We start from the raw sequence: 18,633 nt of genomic DNA, 5'->3' as shown, positions 1-18,633 counted from the left end.
CGCGGGGCGGGGGGTGCTGGCCCCGCGTGGGCCACCGAGGCCTGTCCACGGCCGCTGCGGGATTCCGGCCAGTCTGGGGCCCCGGCTCCTCCGCCGTCCCCCGGGGGGGGGGGCTGAGGTGGGACCCCCCCCCCGAAGGCTTAGAGCGGAGGGGCAGACGCCAGGTTGCGGGACCCCAACCAGGAGGAGATGGGACACTGACGCCAGCGTTAGCTTGGTCGCAAAGAAAGCCAGCAGTTTTAAGGCCGTGTGATGGGAAAGGTGGGGTTTATCTTCAGCAAATCCTCGGAATATTTTAATACTTCTTGTCAAGTTTAGCGTTATACAGGAGGTACCAAAACCAAAGCAAACACGTTTAAGGGATCTGGAAGTAACACTAAATATAAATGGTTTGCTCTGGTGTTTTGTTTTGTTTTGTTTTTTTTACCATGGGTAATTAAAATTTGTCTACAAGGAATATACAGCATATAGTAAATTTGATTCTCATACAGTTTTATTCTAATCCAGGCATCTCAGCTTTTTCCTGTTGCCTTTAACATATGTTTAAATTGTGTGTGCCAATTAGAGAAGCTAAAATTTTATTACCTGAGACCCACATGGGGTCCCTTGACACAAAGGACAAATGAACCAGATGAATAAACAAGATCAATCTGATGCTCTGTCAGTGACCCCACAGGAAACAGCTTGTGCTTCACTCTATCTCAGGACCCATCCAAGAAAAACATGTCACGCGGCAAAATTTCCTTTTTGCTTTGTCAGACCCTAAAACGCTATTTCCCCACCCTGGAATCCCTAGTCTCTCAACCCAACTGAAAAGTTTGGAAGATTGTATTTAATATTCTGCTCATTCCCTCATTTTTAAAACGAGTATCAAAAAAGAGCAATCAGGTAAGTGGATCAAAAATCTTTGAGCTCAGAATGGCAAAAATTACTAAGATTGAGATTTGTTTGTATCATTCCGTGGGTTTCACTCACCCATCCCCAATTAGGTGCTTGTTTCTCTGTCCTGGAAACGAGGAAGCAGCAGGGGCGTCTTTTAAAATGTGAAGGCGACTGAGCTACGATTGAATAAACAAAATGTGGCTATCTGCACAACGGAATGTGATCTGGTCATGAAAATGAACGCACTAGTGGTCCATGCCACAACAGGGATGAACCCTAAAACCTAGAAAATATTATGCTAAGAGAAGCCAGTCATGAAAGACCATGTAGGATTCCATTTACACAAGATGTTCAGAGTAGGCAAGTTCGTAGGAAGTAGATTAGTGGTTGCCAATGGCAGGGGGGTTGGGAAATGGGAAGTGAGCTGCCAAGGGGTTTCTCTGGAAATGAAAATGCTCTACAATTAGAGTGTGCTGACAGGGGCACAACCGTGACCCCCGCTAAAAACCACTGAGTTGTACACTTGACAAGGGTCAGTTTTATGTAGGAGTTATATCAATAAAGCTGTGTAAGATGAGCAGTAAACTGAATGTTTGCTCTACATTATTGGGTGTCAGCAGCTGTGAGAAGCATCCTACACGCACTTTTTCACTTTCTCCTCATGACCCCTATGAGTTGGTTAGTAATCTCATTTTCCAGGTTAAAAACAAAAGTTAAACCCAAAGAAACTAAGTAAATGTGCGTGAACACAAAGCTAAGGGGAAGAATGGGTATTCAGCCCAAGGTCTAACTTTAAAGCCCGTGCTCTTTTCACGACGGACACCAATACTGAAATGTGCACAAGGTGCAAAATCTGGAAGAGAATTACATAACCTTGAAGTTATTTATTATTTTTAAAAAAATTTTAATGTTTATTTCTAAGAGACAGAATCAGAGCACGAGCAGGGGAGGGGCAGAGAGAGAGGGAGACAGAGAATCCGAAGCAGGCTCCAGGCTCTGAGCTGTCGGCACTGAGCCCGACACAGGGCTCGAACACACGAACTGTGAGATCGTGACCTGAGCCAAAGTCGGATGCTTAACCGACTGAGCCACCCAGGCGCCTCGGATTTTATAAACGCAGTTTACTTTTGAGGATTGAACTCTTGTATTCCCAGACTGGAGACTACAGGTTTCTTCAAAATAAGGCAATAACGACTAATTTAAACAATCACTTTATTAAAAATAGCAAATTTCACAAGTACTCATTTAACATTTTGTTGGCACTGGCCCCTGGAAAACCAACCCGTGTGTGTACTGATTGTCTAACGTAAACTGAAGCGGGGCTGCCCCCAAAAGCCTGTGCATCATCAACTTCGAATCAACACGGGAATGAGTAAGTCTGGTGAGCTCAGAAAGGATGAACCTTCAGCCCTATTAATAACATTTTGCACAAAGCGCTTCAAGTATAACCCCCATAAGGCAACAACAGAAAGCATAGCAGCACAGCCTCGGCATCACAGTTCCTGATTAAGCCTTCAACCAGGCCTAGGCTCCAGTTATGGCGAACGACAGCAAGGCAACTTTACTAAAAGCAGCAGTGAGAACAATCATTGCACTGGTACTTTGATTACTTTATTCCTTGTTGTGGAAGATGATTCTGCTACTGGATTCAGCTGCAAAATTAAAGAATGCTGTTTTTCTTCAAACCGCAACAAAGCAACTGCATGTCCTTTTAGCTGGTGGACGTATTCGGGACGTCTTGTGCGTCCGCCAGATGTAGTTTTTGTCTGAATTCATCAGTTAAGATTTTCATTTTATAATGAGTACTTCTTTTAAACTTCGGGGAATTAAAAAAAAATAAATTTCGGGGAATTACACTCAGGAGCTAAGGGAGAGAGGTATTGAAATAAAGGAAATATGTTTAAAGGGAAGTGTCTATGTCACTGTGAGAAACCTGGATGTGGTAAGACAATTTTTAAACGTAGTGAAGTAATTATACTATATCCAGAATTTGAAGACTTAAAAAAAGGCACTAAATCAAGACTATGTTTCAGATTCTAATACAGCACAGGATTATTTTCACGCGGCAAGAATTATTTTCATGGTAAGGAACCGATGAGAGGCAAATATGAAAACTTACTGGATTAAACAAAAATCATTGGAGAGAACCACACCACTTTATCATCCTTGGGAAAACAATTTCTTTGTAAAAGTCAAAAATCAAATCATCATAGCTCTAAAACTTTCCCTATAATCCTGAATTATTCTTCAAGATTAGGATTAGTATGGAATTCTTGCAGAGGTTACCCCCCTCCCTTCTTATCATCATTGGCTTTCATCTTGTTCTTTCATCCATCCATATGATCCACCTGCTACCTATCTCTTCAAGACCCAATTGCAACAATGCTGTGAATACGCTGAGAACTAAATGCTAGCAATACGCGTATGGCAGAGGTTGCAAAAATATACAGACATGAGTGCTGTCATCAAAGCCATTGCCATCCAGTTGGAGGGCTGAAATTTAACACATATAAAAATCAAAAGATAGTGAAATAAGGCAGAATGCTAGTTGGAGGTATAGATAAAATGCTTTATGAGAGTGGTCAGCTTCGGTGTTACTTGATGGGGGAAAAGGGGGAGGCCAGAGCAGCGGTAGGTAGAAAGCACAACCTGAACAGAGGCATTACGGTGAGCATGAACATGATGTGTTCTTAGACACCCAGAGAACCAGCTTAGTGGGAATGAAAAATATAACAGGGTGCATAGGCTGTGATTATATTATTGAGAGCTGTTAAAAAGTCTAACATGGTAAAAAACTTGGTCTGAAATAGGAATGGCAAGAGGAGAGTGATGTTTTTAAGAAGACTAATGTATTTAGTGTCATTGTCTAAAGTTTACAGCAGCACTGTCCAAAAGAAATATAATGCAAGCCACAGGTATAATTTTTAAAATATATTTTATTCACACTAATATATAAAAAAGCTGTCATTTCAGCATGCAATCATAAAAAATCTTGAGACATTTTACATTATTTTTTTATACTAAATCTTTGAAATCAGGTGTACAAATTATACTTTTAGCACATTTCAATTCATATTAGCCACGTTTTGTGTGCTCAGTAGCTACATGGCTGGTGGCTGCCATATTGGACAGTGCATCTCCAGAGCTGGAACAGAAATTTGAAAGGTTATGGAATAAAGGGGTGAGGACAGGGGATGAAGGAGGAATAAAAGGCAGAACCGATGATGCCTGACAACTAAATGTAATCAAGAAGTGGCAAATCATTCCATGTCCACGTCCCGGCTCAATGGCAGATAGTTCCACGACCGAGTAGCAATGTCTGGTCTAATCACAGAAGGGATTTAAATAACCTTTGGAGACTGAAAATAACAGAGGCTACTGACGACAGAGAAGGAAATTAGGAGGAAAGTATGAATATAGAGAGAACATTTATTGCAAATGAGGAAACTACATTTGCCTCAAAGCTACACACTTGCTTCCCAAGATCTGAAACCAAACAACCTAGAGCCCATGCTCTTGTGTTCCGTCATGTTGCCTTGTATAACTGTGGTGGTTGAATCAGGCAAAGTGGTGAGATAAATGAGTCTAAATGTTTAACAAAAACTCAGATAAGAGGATAGGAGATACTGACATGTCACAAGCATAGAAAGAGTACAAAGCATAGAATATGAAGCTCAAAATGAGTATAAAGAAAAGAAAAAAGCACCAGGCATTACTACTAAGAGAAGCCCCCTAATTAACTCATATCTTATCCCCATATTCAAGTCTTTCTTGGCAAGGATATGTTAATGTTTCCCCAGTTTATGTGGCTTCTCAAAAACCTTATTTTCTTCATCTGTAAAATGGGAAGTATAACACCACCTACTTATAAGGGTAGGACCAAATGAGAAAATGCAGGTAAAGCCCTTCATAAAATACTTGGCAATTAGTAAGTACTCAATTAAGATTAACTATTAATCGTTATCACTGGATTTGCATATACTTATTTCTTCATTGTTACTGTATAGTTTAGCAAGTAGTAACAGTATCTGTTACAACAATAATAGTAATTTATATATATACAAATATATATATATATTAGTTTAGAAAAACTAGATAATTACTCCATCATTATATGCAGCAATTATCCCATATTACAGAGGACACTCTGAGATGTTAAGCAATTTACCCAAGGTTAATTAGCAAAATTATCAAAACCAAATTTCAAAAATCAAATGTCTTGACCCTACAACCAGCATCCTTTTTGGTATCTCATTATTTAGTTCAGAAGGATGTCACACCTCTCAAATTATTTTATAGGCAGGATCATTTCTCATTGTTCTTTATCTCATGTTGTGCCTAGGACTATGTCCAAAAATACGTTTTGAAAAGTTCCTGAAATAATTGCTCCAAATTGTAATGTCAAAACCTGAATATTTTACACACGCCTTGGTGATTTCTTTCAAGCTCCTCCTATAATACACCTTGTATATGCATCTGAAGTATTCTATGTAATGACAGGAAACTAAGCATGGCATATTATGTCTGCATATCCAATTGCTATTTAACTTAAGAATCTAAGATTTGAGATAATTTCTACGGCAACTAACCCAATCCTCAATTCCCTTAGTTGATTTTTAAAAATTTGTTTTAAAAATCCAAAAACAGTACAAAGCAAAGCAGAACAAATGAGAAACAAACAAAATTGTAGCATACAAAACAACTAAAAATTCCATTTGGAAACCCAAGGAGAAGAGAAATGGCCCCAGTAAATCATCATGGGTGTCTTTGTTCATTGATTGAGGTATTCACCAGAAGTTATAATTTGTAAACTTTTCACTGTTGATATTAGGCAAAAGGATACATGGAAGAATTCAATTCTTCTAACTGTAACACAAAGAAACAAATTTAATTTCAATTTTTATGGGAAAAATATCTTAAGTAGATAATTGTTTACACATTTTAAAGTAAGCTGGTTTTCATTTAAGCTTTCTCTAAACGAAAAAATAAAATATTGAAAAAAACTTCCCAAAAATTTCCAGCTTGGGAAATTCACTTATGCAAAATAATTATAAAGTAGCTTTAGCATTTATTAAACACAAATATGAGAAGAGAATTAAACCAGAAAAGGAAAACTAGAGTTCTATAAGGATTCTTAAAACCATGAACAATTATAATCATCTCTAATAGTTTTTTTAAAAAGTTGCCATTTTCATGATCAAAATCTTAAAAACCTTTGTGGATTACGAAAAGACTTCACATATCATTCAGTTTTCAGTATGTGATAGAATTAATCACACCTGTTTTACAGAGGGAAAAATCAAAGTTACAGAAATGTTAACTACATTGACAAAGTTACACAGATATAACTGAAGTGCAAACCCCAGACTAAACAAAGGCTTTCTGGTTTCAAATTTGGTCTTCTCACTACTCCACAGTCACTTTCCTAAATGTAATGCAAATTAAGCTTCTATTTCTTAAGAGGACCCGATAAAAGGAAATATTTGCGAGGCTAAACATAGTCGATGTGAAATAAAACACACAGCCTTGAAACTTTAAAAGTATAGGCATACAATTTCTCTCACATTTACTTACTCAAAGGATAAAGAAAAGCAACAGAATTAATCCTTTTTTGTCATTAGTAAATATGTAAACTATTCCAAAACTGAAGAACACTGAATTCAATTTTTCTTTATTTTTACTCCAAAAAAGGTTTAAAGAAGCCAATTTAATTAATACCTCTCAGTGTAAGAATCATAATAGTTACACACAGAATTACGTCCTCCCAAAAGACGTACATTTTAGTTCTAACCCCCAATACCTCAGAATGTGAGTGTATTTGGAGACAGGGTCTTACAAAGAGGTAGGAAGTTAAGATGAGGTCAATAGAGACTAGTGTCTTTAAAAGAAGGGGAAATTTGGACATAGGCACCCGCTCATAAAAGGAAAATGCCCTGGAAAGATGAAGGCAGTCATCTACAAGCCAAGGAGAGGGGCCTCAGAAGAAACTGACCCTGCCAACACCTTGCTCACTAACTCTGGGCCTCCAGAGCTGTGAGAAATAAATTCCAGGTGTACCCAGTCTAAGGCACTCTGTTATGGCAGCTTTAGCAAGCTAATACACAGAGCAATGCACTAAAGGATCTGAAACATACACATAGTTCTGTATATAACATAAGTAACCACCACCTACCTGAGTAAATAACACAAAACGTATTTAATCATGTCAGGACCGCCTTATACATTAAGATCGTATCATATATGTACAGAAGTGAATCTTTCACTTCTAGATTTCCCAGCATTCTCAAAATATATGCTTAGATATAAATGTGACAATTTCTTTGAAATATGTTTCCCTAAAAAAGAGTAGGACACGACATGTATGAAACTTGAAAATACTACACTAAGGGAAAGAACCCAGACACAAAAAGCCACATATTGTGTGATTCTCTTTATATGAAATATCCAGAATAGGCAAATCTGTACAGACCGAGAGGAGATTAGAGGCCACTAAGGGATGAAGAGGAGGGAGAATTGAGAGGTACAGGGTTTCTTTTCTGGGGTGATAAAAATGTTCTGGAATTAAACAGTGGGGATGTCTGCAAAACACTGTGAACACACTGAAAACCACTAAACAGTATACTTCAACATGACTAAAACGATGAACTTTCTTTCAATAAAAATTTTTGATTAAAGAAAGAATGAAGAAATATATACAAATCCTTTTATAAGTTTATATAAAAGAATTATAGTATATAAAAGAATTATACTCACATCAGACAGAAGCCTGTCCAGATTGGAGTCACTGGCTGTTTTTCTCTTATCCTCAGGAAGTTCCTCTAACTCCCCATAGAGCTCCAAATTCAAACGAGCTAATTTCTCCTGCATTCCCCGAACATGTTCCATCTGTTCAATGGAACATTCATTTCCTGGGGGAACATCCCAGAACATTAATAAAGATTAGGACAGTTCAAACTAACTGCCTTGAGGAAAAACTTGTAAATTCAAGGTACTCACAAGAACTTAGTTTTCGTTCTGTTGTAAATTACAGTGTTAATGACTGCCTATTTTCTGTGTATAATACACAAATCGAATTTCTGACCAGGAAAATAATAATCTAAGAAATGACTGTGGGTACTAAGAAAATCGGATTGGAAAGATTTTCTTTAAAAAAACAAAATCGGGGGGCGCCTGGGTGGCGCAGTCGGTTAAGCGTCCGACTTCAGCCAGGTCATGATCTCACGGTCCGTGAGTTCGAGCCCCGTGTCGGGCTCTGGGCTGATGGCTCAGAGCCTGGAGCCTGTTTCCGATTCTGTCTCCCTCTCTCTCTGCCCCTCCCCCGTTCATGCTCTGTCTCTCTCTGTCCCAAAAATAAATAAACGTTGAAAAAAAAAATTAAAGAAAACAAAATCTGGGGCGCCTGGGTGGCTCAGTCGGTTAAGCGTCCGACTTTGGCTCAGGACATGATCTCACGGTTCGTGAGTTCGAGCCCCGTGTCGGGCTCTGTGCGGACAGCTCGGAGCCTGGAGCCTGTTTCAGATTCTGTGTCTCCGTCTCTCTCTGCCCCTCCCCCACTCACCCTCTGTCTCTCTCTCTCCTTCAAAAATAAATAAACATTAAAAAAAATAATAAAAATAAAAATAAAAAAACAAAATCATCAGGGCGTCTGGTCCGTGGAGCCTGCGACTCTTGGTCTTGAGGTTGTGAGTATGAGCCCCACAGTGGGTGCGGAGATTGCTTGAAGATAAAATCTTTTAAAAATTTAAAACAACAAAGCAAAACAAAACCCCAAAACCCAAATCATCCCTTAGGTAAAGAAAATTCTTTTTTCAATAGTAACTTCATTTCTAGAAGCAATAGCATCATCTAATCATGTTCAATCTGACAACTGCCATTTGAACTGAGCGACCCAACGTTTTATAATAATGAGTGAACTTGTACGTCCTGTAAGAACTTCAACCATGAATCATTTTGCCACCAATTATTCCTTTAATAAATATAAATGAGGAACACCTGGGTAGCTCAGTCGGTTAAGCATCTGACTCTTGATTTTGGCTCAGGTCATGATCTCACAGTTGGTGAGTTCAAGCTGTGGATCGGGTTCCACTCTGACAGTGCAGAGCCTGCTTGGGATTCTCTCTCTCCCCTTCTCTCTGTGTCCCTCCCTCCCCCCATCAAAAATAAATAAACTTTGAAAAAAGAAATATAGATGAAAATATTTATGAAACATGAAGAATGTTATGAAGCATGAGAAACATAATGTAGTATCTTCAGTTGTATGCTCTAATGTAAGTGCAAGACAACTTAATTGCTAAAGGACAGGTCTTACGTTACTTACTGAGTAGAGTTCTCTGAGGTGGCATTACCTGCTCAGGGCAACTAAAATATATACAGTACATATTACATATTTTCATATACTTTAAGTATAGCCTCAACAACCTCTTGATACTAAAAATTTTTTCTAAAAAACCTTGGTTTTCTCAAAAGTATACTGTAGCTCAGCTAAAGCTGAAGTATATATCTTGAATCAGTATGAATTTATGTAAATTATAATTTCCCCAGGCTAGATTTGTACCATCTTCATAGATTGACAACATTAAATTATGTTGACTAATAATTTTGAAGCTAGTTACAGCTCTTTAAAAATCATCCTTTCTTTATAGAAAATATCTCATATTTCCTCTATTTTAATGATGTTTTCTAACAATTAGTAACCTGGAAGATCGAGTGGGAGAAATACCTCAAGAGAGAAAGGCGTGTGTGTGTATACTGGCATACATATAAATGTATCAATATGTAACATATATATAGAAAAAGAGAGTGAGAAAAGTGGGGAGGGGGACAATATAAATCTACAAAGTAGAAATCACAAGGAATCCAGGTGATCTAACATGAGAACAATAGAAGCTCCAAAAGGATAAAAAGAAACAGATGGAGAAATAAATTAACAACAGAAATAATGTTCATTCAGATGAAAATGAGTTGGTAGATAGGAAGGGTACACTGATTCCCAGGCAAAATTGATGAAAAAACATAAGGAAAAAAACTTTCAAACATCGAGACAGAAAAAAATTACCTATTAAGAAAGAATTCAATGGGCAATCCACCTTGTATCTACAATACTTCTAGATAGCAAACTGACAAATAACAGAGAATGACTTCAATCCAAGAAAACAAGCTACATAAGAGTAGGGGCAGAGGGTCGCCTGGGTGGCTCAGTTGGTTAAGCATCCAACTTTGGCTCAGGTCATGATCTCACGGTTCATGAGTTTGAGCCCCATGTCAGACTCTGTGCTGACAGCTCGGATCCTGGAGCCTGTTTCAGATTCTGTGTCTCCCTCTCTCTCTGCCCCTCCCCCACTCATGCTCTGTTTCTGTCTTTCAAAAATAAACATTAAAAAAATTTTTTTAAAAAGGGGGGGCCGAAAGGGTGTTGGCAAGAAAGCAAAGAAGTGATTCAAAGATTAAATCTCAGGTATGGGAGAGAAGAGAGAAGGGAAAGTGAAAGTGTTCTAAAGATACCATCTAAACTGGGTCAAGGTAAAGCAAGGAGGTAGAGATATAACAAAATATCTCTGTGAAATAAATAATATGTTTTTCATGTCTTCTTTTCTTTTTTTTTTTTTTTTAATTTTTTTTTTCAACGTTTATTTATTTTTGGGACAGAGAGAGACACAGCATGAACGGCGGAGGGGCAGAGAGAGAGGGAGACACAGAATCGGAAACAGGCTCCAGGCTCTGAGCCATCAGCCCAGAGCCCGACGCGGGGCTCGAACTCACGGACCGCGAGATTGTGACCTGGCTGAAGTCGGATGCTTAACCGACTGCGCCACCCAGGCGCCCCATCATGTCTTCTTTTCAAATTAATAGTCTAACCAAGACTGGAAACCCAGAAACTATAAGAAAAGATAAAACATATTTCAGTATTCAAAACTTTTACAAGGTTAAATATACCATAAAGTCCACAAACATACTCAATTTGGTTAAAAAAAAACAAAAACAAAAAAGCCAAAATACAGCAGCTGGAGTGGTTAGTATCCAAAATATACAAAGGGCTCTTAGCAATTGGCAACACCACCACCAACAAAAAGATAAATAACCAAACAGAAAACTGGGTAAAGGTCCTGAAAAGAGCAATTCAACTTCTTAACATATACAAACTCAACAGTAATAAAAGAAATATCACCTCATACCAACAGTCTGGCAAAATTAAAAGGCTAGTAATACCTATTTCTGGTTGAATTCAGAGAAAAGAGTTCTTTCATAAACTGTGGATGAAAACTAGAAGGCAATAGCTTTTTTGGAAGGCAATCTGGATACCTGTACTAAAATCAGAATTACTGCTTTGACCCACTAATCCCACTCATGGTAATCCATCCCAAAGAAATAAAAGCACTGACATACATATGTATGTAAAGAGATGTTCACTACACCGTTATGTTTAGGGGCTCAAAAATGGAAACAAAGTAAATGCCCTTCAACAGAGAAATGGTTGAATAAACTGCGGTATATTCACAACTTGGAATATTATGTAGCCATTGGAAAAAAAGAATGAATTAGGGGTGCCTGGGTGATTTAGTTGGTTAAGTGTCCAACTCTTAATCTCAGCTCAGGTCTTGATTAATCTCAGCTCAGGTTGTGAGTTCAAGCCCTACGCTGGGCTCCACACTGGGCACGGAGCCTGCTTAATTAAAAAGAAAAGAAAAGAAAAGTTAAAAAAAGAATAAATTAGAGCTATACCAGGTGACCAGGAGAGATTTTCATTAGATATTCTTTAGTGAGGAAAGCAAGATGGGGACAAGTACATATAAGATACAATTTGTATAAAACAATGAAAACTAAAATCTTTGTGTATGTTTATATATATATATTTGTGCCATAACCTAGAGACAAATATGCAAAGATATACACCTGGTTCTTAACGTGGTTATCTAGTTGGGATGGGGGGAGGTGGAGCCAAGAGAGGGTGTGGTCAGGGAGGGGATAAGAAGCCAAGGAACTCCACGATGAGATACCACATCACACCTGTCAGAACAGCTAAACTTGACAACTCAGGAAGCAACAGATGTTGCCAAGGATGCAGAGAAAGGGACACTTTTGCACCGCTGGTGGGAATGCAAACTGGTGCAGACACTCTGGAAAACAGTATGAAGGTTCCTCAAAAAATTAAAAATAGAACTACCCTACGACCCAGCAATTACACTACTAGGTATTTATCCAAAGGACAAAAATGCTGATTCGCAGGGGTACATGCACCCAGATGTTTGTAGCGGCACTATCAACAACAGCCAAATTATGGAAAGAGCCCAAATGTCCATTGACCGATGAATGGATAAAAAAGATGTGGTATATATACACAATGGAATATTACTCTGTGCTCAAAAAGAATGAAATCTTGCCATCTGCAACAATGTGCATGGAACTAGAGTGTATTATGCTAAGTGAAATAAGTCAGTCAGAGAAAGACAAATATATGATTGCACTCATATGTGGAATTTAAGAAACAAAGCAGATGAACATAGGGGAAAAATAAAAACAGAGGGGGAGGCAAACCATAAGAGACTCTTAAATACAGAGAATAAACTGAAGGTTGCTGGAGGGGTGTTGGGGGTGGTGGGCTAAATGAGTGACGGGCATTAAAGAGGGCACTTATTGGGATGAGCACTGGGCATTATAGGTAGGGGATGAATCACTAAATTCTATTCCTGAAACCAATACTACACTATATGTTAACTAGAATTTAAATTAATTAATTAAAAAAGAAAGAAAAAAAATAAACCAAGGAATAAAGAGGTACGGGAGGAAAGGATAGCACTTCAAAAAACCAGTATGTATCTTGATGACATTTATGCATTCATGCGAAATTCTGTATGTGTGCATTCAATAATTTTCAAATTGCTTTAAAAAATACAGGGATATAATTTTATCAGAGAAGGGTTATAAGGTAAGTTGCAAGCTGAACATAAAAACTCTTGACCATATACTTTGTGAACTCATATACAAAAATACCTACTCAGAGGTTTTTTTGTTTTGTTTTGTTTTTTTAATGTTTGTTTTTGAGAGAAACAGAGAGAGAGACAGAGCATGAGAAAGGGCAGAGAGAGGGGGGGACAGAGAATCCGAAGCAGGCTCCAGGCTCTGAGCTGTCAGCACAGAGCCTGACACAGGGCTTGAACCCATGAAATTGCAAGATCATGACCTAAGCCAAAGTCAGATGCTCAACTGACTGAGCCACCCAGGCACCCCACCTACCTGGAGTTTCTAATGGAACAATCAGTTAACTGTTCTTATAGCTTCATGATTGAACAAAAACACCAGATTCTTTTAAATTTAAAATCAGGGATGGTAGGCAAGAAATAAGTTTAGGCTTAAAAGGGTAAAGAAAAATGACCTTGAGGCTTTCCCAAACTAAAATACTAACTGATGAAGAATATTCCTTTTATTTGTTACTTTCAGGATAGTTATTACATAATAGCAATCCTACTTCAACATTTTTACTAACCCTCCTTTCTTACAAAAACTTTTTCATGAAATTTTAGATGACAGATTATGGTTCATGACAAACGAAATCTAGATGATTGCATTTTATGCCATTAGATTCTTTTTTTTTTTAATAAAAGAAAATGATATTTTTGAAATAAATGGCAAAATAGGAGCACCTGGGTGGCTCACTCAATTGAGCATCTGACTCTTGATTTCAACTCAGGTCATGATCTCACGGTTTATGGGATCAAGCCCTGCATTGAGCTCTGCACCATCAGCAGCCTGCTTAGGATTCTTTCTCTCTCTCTCTCTCTTTCTCTCTTCCCCTCCCCTGCACATGTGTGCTCTCTCTCTCAAATTAAATAAATATGAAAAAATAAAAAAAAAATAAAGGAATGGCAAAATAAATGCAGAAAATACGACGCGAGCATCTGGAAAAGAAAAACAGAGAAATATCTATGGCTTGCCAAATGCTTGAAGTTTTCCAGAGTGGAAATCATTCAAAAGGCTGAGAAGCCCCCTCTCCATCTCCTGAACGTCTGAGACATCGGTGAGGAAGGAGTGCTGAATGGGAGCCGGCTGTGTGCCTTTTCCTTCTCCTCCCTGAGGTCTGGTCTTTTCTTTCATCACTCTGCACAGATAGCACAATGAAAACATTAATTGCATGTAGTTACCTTTATTATTTTTTATAATGTTTTTGTAAATGTTTATTTATTTTTGAGAGAGGTAAAGAGAGCACAAGCAGGAGAGGGGCAGAGAGAGGGGGACAGAGGATCCGAAGCGGGCTCTGCGCTGACAGCAGAGAGCCCGATGTGGGGTTCAAACTTGCAAACCACAAGATCTATGACCTGAGCCAAAGTCGGATGCTTAACTGACTGAGCCACCCAGGCGCCCCAGGATTTTAGTGTTTTAAATTTCTTCTTTGAACTTTTCCTGTGTTTGAATTTTTACAATAAATACAAATCATTTCTATGACAATAATAAAACCACCCTTTTAAAAAAGATAAAACCTACCATGGGGCACCTGGGTGGCTCAGCTCGTTAAGTGTCCGACTCTTGGTTTTGGTTCAAGTCATGATCTCACAGTTCATGGGTTCAAGCCCCACATCGGGCTCTGCACTGATGGTGTGGAGCCTGCTTGGGATACTCTTTCCCTCCCTCTCTCTCTGCCCCTCTCCTGCTTGCCATCTCTCTCTCTCTCTCTCAAACTTAAAAAAAATTATACATATATATATATATATGAAAACTATGAAAACACACTCAGCTTAATTTAAAAAAAAACATATTTTTTTCCCTCTTCTGGCTAGTGCATCAACTTTGTCTATGACTTTTCTCACTCTGTCCTGTTTAATATGAGACAAAGTAAGGGTCTTCAAACCAGTCATTCATTTTGCATATGCTAATCCCTACACACTATACCCTTCACAAATTTTTTCTAAATCACATATAATAGATGCTGCCACTGTTTTAAAAGTTAAGCCAAGAGAAAAACAAGTGTTATAAGAATTACTAGATTTAGTATTTACGTTGGCAGCGTTTTGCTGTGATAATCTGAAAGAAATGAATTCACCTTTTTAACTTTGGTCGCTGGGAAGTTGACTGTGATGCAGGATTTGAAAACCCTGTGCTTTTACTAACTGGAATGGCATTTTTTTTGGCATTAACAGCCTGAGTAGAGTGGGCACTAAAAGACTTAGGACTCCGCCTCTTCAGTTTCCGCTCCTCCATTGTTTTAAGTTCCTTATTGCACCACGGCCAGCTTCTTATGACCTAAGGAAATACAGCAAAATTATACACATATGCTAGAATATGTGAAAGTGAAAGGGTTTTAAAGACCCACTTCATAGGCTTAAAGAGGATTGAGAATTTCAGAGCTCATTAGATAAAGTTAAAATAAGGGGCGCCTGGGTGGCGCAGTCAGTTAAGCTTCCGACTTCAGCCAGGTCACGATCTCGCGGTCCGTGAGTTCGAGCCCCGCGTCAGGCTCTGGGCTGATGGCTCAGAGCCTGGAGCCTGTTTCCGATTCTGTGTCTCCCTCTCTCTCTGCCCCTCCCCTGTTCATGCTCTGTCTCTCTCTGTCCCAAAAATAAATAAACGTTGAAAAAAAAAATTAAAAAAAAAAAAAAGATAAAGTTAAAATAAGGATCCCTTAAGTTTAACCTACAGTGCTATGTACACAGAAGCTCTAAGCAAAATGGACTGGTAGACAAAAATGTTTTCCATCATTTTCTGTATTCACGCATCCACAAATATTTACTCTTTTCCACTTGCCAGGCACTATTCTGGATATTGGGAAGATGGTAGTGAACAAGACAAAGTCCCTGTTCTCAAAGAGCCTACATGATAGAAGGGAAAGAATGCGTCAAAAAAGAAACAAAATAGCCATGTGATAGATATTCCCAGCCTGACTCAAGCTCTAGGTGGTCTTTAGATCTCCCTGCTAAAATTTATTCTTCGAAGAATAACAGACGTATAATTGACAGGGGGTATTTGCATTTTAACTAATGACTAGAAACCTTATGGCAACTACCAAGCACAAACTCAGTGTCTGCCTAGGGATAATACTGATTCTGGTTCTTCGATCGAGTGAAGTTCTATAAAATTAAACTCGTTCCATGACTATTCTGAATATACTTTCTTTACCTATTTCCAATGATACATGAAACTGTAATGTTTGTTTAGTTTTGCTAGTATCAGAAAAGTTACACTATGAAGTTCTAGCTGGCCCTTCCATACAGAATATGTGTAAGGTCTTCTGTTTATCCAATAATTTCCCCTTATTTCATGTATTAACTACCTTTATCTTCCTTACAGCCATCCATCGAAAAAGATCCTTCTACATTTTTACTTATGCATACTATTAAATTGTTCTTAATTATATTGCTTCCTGTATCATGAGATGAGCAATTTACATGGCTATTTACCTCATCAGATTGCAAAGTGCTTTAGCACTATTAAGCTTTTTGTGTACATGGTGTTGAATGTAATCATGCTACGGCCACTCAAAAAGATTCAAATCCACTGATGTCACTCTTAAAATAATAACTTAAAAATTTTAAAACAGATTTTTTTTGCCATTGTCTAAACTCAGTACCACCAGCACTGGAATTTAAAACATGTCAGCTCAGTTGGCTCAGGCTGACCCTAGACAATCACAACTGGATTTATATATAATACCTCCAAAGAAGCTAAAGTTTTAAAGGAAAGGTTCTTTTTTTTTTTCAACATTTATTTATTTTTGGGACAGAGAGAGACAGAGCATGAACGGGGGAAGAGCAGAGAGAGAGGGAGACACAGAATCGGAAACAGGTTCCAGGCTCTGAACCATCAGCCCAGAGCCTGACGCGGGGCTTGAACTCACGGACCGCAAGATCGTGACCTGGCTGAAGTCGGACGCTTAACCGACTGCGCCAGGCGCCCCTAAAGGAAAGGTTCTAATGATCAGTCTCTAATCCAAGATACCAAGTGTAAATCCATTCAGATCTTGGCTAACAATTTTTCCTTTAAGAAGAATTTTCAGTAACACAACAGACACTTTGGGGTTGTTTCGACAGGAACACAAATCAAATGGAATTTTAATAAACAGCTGAAGAGAGACAACGGGGCATCAGTTCTCCAAAGAGACAAGCATCTGTTTAAACGTGTGATACACATAAACACATGGACCTTCGAATTTAATGATGCTAATAGACCATTTGGTGATACAGGAAAAAGAAAAGGTAGTAAAGCAACTCAAATAAACAAACAGTGGTCTAAACTATGATATTCTGAGGGGCCAGGACTGGAAATGTATCCGCTTTTGGAAGGCAAGCCGCCGGTACAACAAGCAGCAAGGAACCATTTAGAGAAGGCCTTCCCAGTTACTCACTCACTGAGTGCCAGGAACCCACAGCCTTCAAGAAGGACTAGGAGTCCCTCTTGACTTCACCTTATTCTCCTTCCCCAATCAGCCAACACGGTGACCGTTCACCTCCCAGAATTGAGCGGTGGATAGAGTGGGTGGTGGAAGGGGCCTAAAGGGGACAATGCGGAAGCGCCTTTGCTTCCACTTCATACCTGAGGAAGGAGAGGATCGGAATCCTCTTCCTCAACCTGCAAAGACTCCGGAGTCTCCGAAGCCACCGCCGCAGCTGCAGCCTCCGACGCTACTGCTGCAGCTAGAGCCGGGGTCACATCCCGGACCCAGCGCCACCACAGTTCCCTTTGTTTACGGAAGTGACGCAAGAGGCGGAGCCTCCGTGCCCGCCCTTCCCCCCCCCCCCCCATCCGGGCGGGAGCCTCGCCTCTTCCTGCCACTCCAGTACGGTTCCCGTCTCCGCCCTTGGCACCACGTTGCCTCTACTGTCCTGCTCTCGGCTGTATTTTAGGCGGACGTGGAAACAAAGACCCATAGTTGGACTTTTATTTTGGGTTCTGTGGCCCACAAGCACTGAGGAATAGGCGTGGCAGTGGAAGCAGGCACGGGAGACGCAGTGCGCTTCGCGGAAGCTGTCCCGCCCCCTGGCTGAACGTCGGGCTCCCACGCACTACAATTCCCAGCATGCCATTCGAGCAAGAGCGGAGGCGGAACCGGAGTGTCGTCATAGCAACTGAATCAACTACCTCGCGGAGACTTCTCAAGGTAAAGTTTGGAAGGCGCCATGAAAAACCGTGATTCTGTTTAATGACACCATGCCAAGCCCCTAAATGAGATTCTATTTCTGTTAATAACTACTCTGTTCAGACCCTGTACAGGCGTTATGTCCCATCCTCACTACAATTCCATGAGGTAGGTGTTACCCTCTTTTTAGATGTGAGGACTCTGACACTCAAAAAAGCTAATAAATGCACGTTTCTCGTCACCAAAACAGTTCTAGCACTATATATATTTCTTCTGGAGAAGGAATTGTGTATTGTGAGGGTCAGAACTATCCTAAATGAGTGGCGAGATCCAGGTTTCATTCCCTGGTCTGGATGTCCTTTCCCGTGTAGGGAGGTTTTAAGTTTGTAGATCTTTAGATTGAAGAGGCAATGGATAGTACCACATATTTCTCCTGAATTTGTTAATGAGGAAGGCGTATCTAGAGATTGATATAAATACATCAATGCTAGAGAGGCAGAACAAAGTAGAACCCACGTATTCTAATTTGGGATGCCCTTCCACCATCACGCCCTCCATTTTTAAAAAATCGGAAAACTTTTTTAAACGTTTATTCATTTTTGAGAGACAGAGTGTGAGCAGGGGAAGGGCAGACAGACAGGGAGGCACAGAATCCAAAGCAGGCTCCAGGCTCTGAGCTGTCAACACAG

At 39.4% G+C, this 18,633-nt stretch overlaps 1 protein-coding gene across 1 annotated transcript; it reads right to left on the bottom strand.

The window, feature by feature from the left end:
* Positions 1–2,077: 2,077 nt before the first annotated feature.
* Positions 2,078–17,534, bottom strand: CCDC28A (coiled-coil domain containing 28A). The gene is made up of 6 exons (XM_006944343.4): positions 17,401–17,534; positions 14,915–15,114; positions 13,812–13,975; positions 7,636–7,790; positions 5,726–5,748; positions 2,078–2,648 (listed from the first exon to the last, which is right to left on the bottom strand). Exons 2-6 carry the CDS (start codon positions 15,070–15,072, stop codon positions 2,594–2,596), a joined length of 555 nt encoding a protein of 184 aa, XP_006944405.4. The 5' UTR covers positions 15,073–15,114; positions 17,401–17,534; the 3' UTR covers positions 2,078–2,593.
* Positions 17,535–18,633: the final 1,099 nt, after the last annotated feature.

This window comes from Felis catus, chromosome B2 (assembly GCF_018350175.1).
Source record: "Felis catus isolate Fca126 chromosome B2, F.catus_Fca126_mat1.0, whole genome shotgun sequence".
NCBI classification, from domain to species: domain Eukaryota; kingdom Metazoa; phylum Chordata; class Mammalia; order Carnivora; family Felidae; genus Felis; species Felis catus.
This window is presented reverse-complemented; position numbering and strand designations above follow the sequence as displayed.

What these genes read in the sequence shown, in the direction of transcription:
- CCDC28A (XM_006944343.4), bottom strand. Translation starts at nt 15,072, where the DNA reads ATGGAGGAGCGGAAACTGAAGAGGCGGAGTCCTAAGTCTTTTAGTGCC. An exon ending in CAGCGACCAAAGTTAAAAAG is followed by an intron (nt 13,976 to 14,914) that starts GTGAATTCATTT and finishes CTATCTGTGCAG; the next exon opens with AGTGATGAAAGAAAAGACCA. An exon ending in TGGAAAACTTCAAGCATTTG is followed by an intron (nt 7,791 to 13,811) that starts GCAAGCCATAGA and finishes ATGTTCCCCCAG; the next exon opens with GAAATGAATGTTCCATTGAA.